The sequence below is a fragment of the Ursus arctos genome, unplaced genomic scaffold (genome assembly GCF_023065955.2).
Source record: "Ursus arctos isolate Adak ecotype North America unplaced genomic scaffold, UrsArc2.0 scaffold_28, whole genome shotgun sequence".
In the NCBI taxonomy this organism is placed as follows: Eukaryota; Metazoa; Chordata; class Mammalia; order Carnivora; family Ursidae; genus Ursus; species Ursus arctos.
Window position 1 is genome coordinate 9,927,610 of NW_026622963.1, and position 6,404 is coordinate 9,934,013.

The window sequence follows — 6,404 nt, forward strand, 5'->3', positions numbered from 1 at the left end:
TCTTATCATCTCTTACCAGGAGGGAGGAGGGCTAAGGGGTCACCCTTTAGAATGCAGGGTTCTTCTCATCTCTTGTTTTCATATTAAGGACTTGGGCTGAAATTCAGGAGTGGCCAGAGCATGCCTGTTCCCTACCTGGTTTTGCGGGTTGTCAGAGGGGTGCTACAGAGCACCCTCCCTGAGAGGAGCAGATCGGCCTGGTCTGAGGGCTCAGGCAGGGTCTCTCCTCATGCGGGCAGTGGGAAAGGAGCCTGGAACAACCCAGGAGACTTTTGTTCCCAGCACCCTGCCCTACCCCGGAGAGAAAAACGTCTATTGATCCTGAACCCTGAAAAGAGCTGGGCATTCCTCCATCGGGACATAGCACTTCTTTCCTGGGCCCTGGGTGGCAGGCGGAGCTGAGGGATCATGGCGCAAAGCCAAGGGCTGACCCTTCCAGCTTCATTTGGTAACTTTGATATCAGGTGACCAGGATTGCAGGGCCAATCTGACAGAGGGTGGTATTTATAAAAGGTCATCTCCCCCAGAGCCAGAAGCTCTGTACCAGCCTCCACAACCCCACTGATCTCAAGCACCCGCCTGGACAGGTACCTTTCTTGGGTTCATTTTCCAGTCCCTGGGACTCCTCCCCCGCCCTCCCACCGCCAATACATCCTGGAAACCAGAGGAGATGGAGGAATGAAGGGACTCTGGGTTAGGTGTAGGAGGCCTGAGTTCTAGTCCTTCCTGCCCGACATCAGACCTCACTTTCTCCATTTTTCAATTGGCAGCTTGGACTGGGCCATCTCTAAGAACCCTAAGCATGATTCAAATGGAGAGATGGGGAGGGGTCCCCACCTGGCACGAGGGCAGCCGTGGCTCTAGCTGCAGCCAAACCTCAGCCTCCAAGATTGTGAGGGGATGGGGAAGAGGTGCTCTTCTTGGATGTGGTCAAGGTCCCTGGGTGGGACCTCGGTGTTGCTGGCCGGGAGCAGCTCCCTATTCCCTGGGTAGGAGGAGGTATTAGCAGGAAGCCAGCATTGGCAGGGACCTTTGGCATAGTGCCCAGCATAACCCTGAGCTGGGGGCCGGCAAGGGTGCTTCCCTGTTTGAAAGTGTCAGTTGCCTCCACTCCAGGCTTAGAACTGGAGACCGAGGTGGTGGGCAGAAGGGAGGGTCAGGGCTCGAAGGGCAGACCCTCGGGTTGAGCATTCTGAGGTTCCTTTCCAGGCCTCAGATTCTGCGATGCTCTCAGGGTGAGCTCCCGGGACACAGGACCCAAGGTGGATGTATCTTAGTCTTTCTGGTGTCCAGCTGGGAGCCAAGTACCAAGCATATGCCAGTGTTTATTGACTGAGAGAGTGAATGAATGAGGGAATGAATAGCTCCATCTTGACACTCAGCCTGGCTCCTCCTTCTTCCCCAGTAGTTGGTACAGATGGCATTGTCCCAGATGGCCACCGAGCTCCTCCTGGCCTCCGCCGTCTTCTGCCTGGTGCTCTGGGTGGTCAGGGCCTGGCAGCCTCGGGCTCCCAAAGGCCTGAAGAGCCCCCCGGGGCCCTGGGGCTGGCCCCTGCTGGGGAACGTGCTGACCTTGGGGAAGAGCCCGCATCTGGCGCTGTCGAGGCTGAGCCAGCATTATGGGGACGTGCTGCAAATCCGCATCGGCTCAACGCCCGTGCTGGTCCTCAGCGGCCTGGACACCATCCGGCAGGCTCTGGTGCAACAGGGCGATGATTTCAAGGGCCGGCCCGACCTCTACAGCTTCACTCTGGTCACAGATGGCCAGAGCATGACCTTCAACCCAGACTCTGGACCAGTGTGGGCTGCCCGCAGGCGCCTGGCCCAGAACGCCCTGAAGAGTTTCTCCACTGCCTCGAACCCGGCGTCTGCGTCCTCCTGCTACCTGGAGGAGCACGTGAGCAAGGAGGCCGAGGCCCTCCTCAGCAGGCTGCAGGAGCAGATGGCAGAGGCGGGGCGCTTTGACCCCTACAACCACGTGCTGCTCTCGGTGGCCAACGTCATTGGTGCCATGTGCTTTGGGCAGCACTTCCCTCAGAGCAGTGAGGAAATGCTCACCCTCATAAAGCACAGCAATGATTTTGTGGAGATCGCCTCCTCCGGGAACCCTGTGGACTTCTTCCCCATCCTTCAGTATATGCCCAGCCCCGCCCTGCAGAGATTCAAGGCCTTCAACCAGAAGTTACTGCGGTTCCTGCAGAAAATTGTCCAAGAGCACTACCGGGACTTTGACGAGGTGAGCCCAGGGTGCTGGTGGTGAGGGGGCACCTGGGTCTGGCTCCTCTCACCCAGCCTCCAGGTACACACACAGCTGGTGTGCTGCCAAGGCCTAGGAAGGCTCTGGAACGTCTTGGATCAGCTGCACTACCTGGAACCAATCCCTCTCCCTCTCGGGTCTCAGCTTCCTCATCCAATTGCGTCCCTCTCAGAGTTGCTCAAAGCCGCCGAGATATTTGCCTGTGAACGGGGCCCTGGCAGAGTCCTGCAACGTGGGGGGCTGTTATCATGAGAAGGCTTTTGTGCGGTAGGAAGCTGAACCCTCACAGAAGCTAATCTGCAGCTCAGGTGGCACTTGGCTTCCCAGTACTCCCCCCAACGTCCTCCTTTGAAATTGGACCCCTGGGGTTATTGGGAGGAAGGGCACCCAGGGCTGCTACCAGCTCCCCCCTGGAAGCCCAACTTACTGCCTGGAGGTCGGGTGGGAGTGCCATATGGGGCAGGGCAAGGTCCGACCTGGAAGTGCCAGGGTGCCCCAAGCTTGTGTCTCCACAGAGCAGCGTCCAGGACATCACAGGCGCCCTCTTGAAGCACAGTGAGAAGGGCTCCGGAGCTAGTGGTGGCCACATCCCCCATGAGAAGATCGTCAACCTTATCAACGACATTTTTGGGGCCGGTAGGAACCAGACCCATGCCCCTTCCGTGCACCAATGCCTGCTGTTCACCCACAGACTTGCCCGGCCCGAGTCCATCCAATCATTTGCTAACCACACACCAGATGGTGCAGGGCAGACACCTGGCCCATGTTCAGGGTCTGAGTCTGGGCCAGGCCCACAACTCCTGGTGAAAATTCAACTAAGCCCCTCTCTGCCTCTGGGCCTCAGTTTCCCCACCTGAACAATAAGGGGTTCTCTAGCCTGTCAGTTTCAATCCCTGTAATTCCAGCAGCTAATTATGAAACTAGTCACTCAAATTTGTGTTGAGGAGACTGGGTCTCTGCCCTCGGGAAACTCATGGGGGGGTGGAAGATGTAGGGGGAAAGAGGCAGAGAAAACAGTGCTTGGTACCTAAGTGCTGGGTGCTTAGTAAATGCTGGTTTCTTGTTCTTGTCTTCCTCCCTTCCTCACCTTGCACCATGCTGCCCAGGATTTGACACCATCACAACAGCCCTCTCCTGGAGCCTCATGTACCTTGTGACAAACCCTGAGATACAGAGGAAGATCCAGAAGGAGCTGGGTATGTGGTAGAGATGCACAAGCTGAGAGAAGACTTGGGATCCCCAGGTCATTTCTTCAGTGTACATATAGCTGTTTTGTGCCCACTATATGTCAGCCCTCGGCGTACAGTGGTGCCCGCCCTGGCCTAGAACATGCTGGGGGTAGGGTGGTTAGTGGGCCTCAGATATAGAACAGGTATAGTACCACGTAATTGGGGACTTAGATGCCATGGAACAGTCAGGGCAGCCCTAAGCCTTGTTTGGTCTTCCGTGTTCTGCAGACACAGTGATTGGCAGGGCCCGGCGGCCCCGGCTCTCCGACAGACCCCAGCTACCCTACATGGAGGCATTCATCCTGGAGATCTTCCGACACACCTCCTTTGTCCCCTTTACCATCCCCCACAGGTAAGGCCAGCTTATTCTGCCCTGCCACCTTTGTAGTCCTCACCATGTTTCTTCCTCCCATCTTCTCAGCCCTGGCCCTGGCTCAGACCTTGGCCTCTCATTTCTGGCCATGTCACCAAGTTCCTCATAGACCCTCAACCTTTAGGCTGCCCCTAACCAGTCCAACCATGATCAAACTACCCAGCTTTCAGGAGAAAGTCACACTCCTGACCTCAGCTCTCCTTCACCTCTGCTCACGTTCCCTCCCTGCAAGTACCCTCACCCCAGCCGGGCTGGCCTCGCTGCACCTGGCCAGCATGACGCAGTCAACCTCCAATTTTGCTTATGCTGGACCTTCTGCCTGGAATGCCTTCTAACCTCTTCTCCCACTACCAGAATCTTATCCTTGCCCGAGGTCAATCCTGACACAAACTTGCCCTTCACTAGCGGGCTTTCCTGACTCATCCAGCTGGCACAGCTTCAGTCTCTGATAGATTGTAGGACTTTAAGTCATTTGTTCTTGGTTATGTCCTGGGATGTTAACAATGTCAAAAGAGTTTGTGAACATTTACTTCTACCCACATGTTGGTCTAGTTAGTTCCTCAGCCAGGCTGGGAACTCCCCAGGGCTAGCCCAGACTGCCTGTTCCTTGGCTCCAGAGGATGGCCAACTGCACAGCTGGACACAAACAAAAGTTCAGTAAACACTTGTCGAAGTTGAAGAACAGGAAGAACAGGAGCTGAGGAAGGGGAAGGATAGTTTCACCCCCTCCCTGCTCCTGATATCCCCTCCCAGTGTAGTATATGGAGACTATGGAGATTGTGATGGGCAAACTATTGGGGTGAGGTGTAAGTAGGAGCAAGTAGCTCCCAGAGACATGCTCCAGTCTTCCTGCCCTGAGCCTGACAGAGCCCTCTTCCCTCCTCAGCACGACAAGGGACACGACACTGAAAGGCTTCTACATCCCCAAGGAACGCTGTGTCTTCATAAACCAGTGGCAGGTCAATCATGACCAGTGAGTATAACTCCCCCACTGAAAAATACATGAGAGTCAACAGACAGGAAAGCTGTTTGTCCCCCTAGGAACTGGGTATAAATAGAGGAATGGGGCTTCCATTGCTATATATGCTCTGCTCTAAGTAGCAAAATTTAGGTCCATGTTTCTCAAACATTCATGTACATAGGAAATTACCAGAAGGTTGATTAGATTAAGGGGCCTCATCCCCCAAGATTCCACTTTGGTAGGTAAAGTGGAGTACCTCAGGTGATTGTGGTGTCCATGGCCCAGCAACCTCTCCTTGGAAAATCCCACTCTAGCCTATAGGTAGGGGGACCATATAATTTACCATCCAAACTGAGGCACTTCTGAATGTGAAACGGGATGCTGTCAACAATTACTCCAAAACAATAAAGCATAAACCAGGATGTACTGCTGATGCTCCTTGTATATTGAGTGGGATGGAGATAATGTTTTCCTTCTTTAAATTTCTTTTAGTTGAAGCACTATTTCTTTAAAATAACAAATTGATACAACAAAGTACCATTTACAAGGCCAAGCATTTTAGAGAGAGCTTTGTAAAAGAAAAAGCATGAAAGTACAGTTTGGTTCCTCTCTTCATTCTCTTCTCATTACTCTCAATCTATTCTAACATTTGTGCCATCCACAGAAGTCTCCCCCAGGCTTTTTCTCCCAGGGTCTCCCCCGACCAGAAATCCCATCTCCTCTGTTCCTCTTGCAGAAAGGTGTGGGGGGATCCATCTGAGTTCCGACCAGAGCGATTCCTCACTGCTGATGGTACTGCAATCAACAAGACCTTGAGTGAGAAGATCATGATCTTTGGCATGGGCAAGCGCCGGTGTATAGGGGAGGTCCTGGCCAAGTGGGAGATCTTCCTCTTCCTAGCCATCTTGCTGCAGCAGCTGGAGTTCAGTGTGCCAGCAGGCGTGAAAGTAGACCTAACCCCCATCTTTGGGCTGACCATGAAGCACACCCACTGTGAGCATGTCCAGGCACGGCCACGCTTCTCCACCAAGTAAAGGCACCAGCATACCAAGGCAGAGGGAGGAGTAAGGATCACCCATGGGTCCTCAGCCCTTGTTTTTTGGTTTTTTTTTCCTTTTTCTTAAATAAAATCTTTATGGAGGTATAATATACATACCATACAATTCACCCTCCAATGGCTTTTAGTATATTCACAGATCTTTGGGCATTCCTGGATCCAGTTTCGACATGGGAGGTCCCCACACACACACCACCAAGCAATTCTCAGACACCAACAGGGTGTCCAAGAATTCAACTCCATTCTGACACTACCTACCCAGAGATAGCATGACACTTCACAGGTTAAGGGCTAAGTCCTGTAAAACTGCCCCTCACCCCTGACTTCAGTTGCCAGTCACAAGCCCCAGGCTGTTACCTATACTTCTGATCAACCAACTTCAGATTGGAGTTTCCAGTGACCTCCTCATTAGGTTCTTTAATTTGCTAGAGTGGCTCACAGAACGCAAAGAAACACTTAGGTTTACCAGTTTATTAAAGGATATGACAAAAGATATGAATCAATAGCCAGATGAAGAGATACACAGG

General features: G+C 53.2%; 1 protein-coding gene across 4 annotated transcripts; it reads left to right on the forward strand.

Moving 5' to 3' along the window:
• Nucleotides 1-488: 488 nt before the first annotated feature.
• LOC113240971 (cytochrome P450 1A2) lies at nucleotides 489-5,983 on the forward strand. 4 transcript variants are annotated; one of them, XM_057303762.1, is made up of 7 exons: nucleotides 489-587; nucleotides 1,406-2,236; nucleotides 2,758-2,893; nucleotides 3,364-3,453; nucleotides 3,715-3,838; nucleotides 4,746-4,832; nucleotides 5,557-5,983. In XM_057303762.1, the coding sequence occupies exons 2-7, from the start codon at nucleotides 1,418-1,420 to the stop codon at nucleotides 5,852-5,854; spliced, it is 1,554 nt and encodes a 517-aa protein (XP_057159745.1). In that variant the 5' UTR covers nucleotides 489-587; nucleotides 1,406-1,417; the 3' UTR covers nucleotides 5,855-5,983. The 4 variants fall into 4 exon arrangements, with proteins under 4 accessions (XP_057159745.1, XP_048078011.2, XP_044247918.3 ...); XM_048222054.2 differs by having other exon boundaries at nucleotides 490-587; nucleotides 2,773-2,893; XM_044391983.3 differs by having other exon boundaries at nucleotides 537-587; nucleotides 1,409-2,236; nucleotides 2,773-2,893.
• Nucleotides 5,984-6,404: the final 421 nt, after the last annotated feature.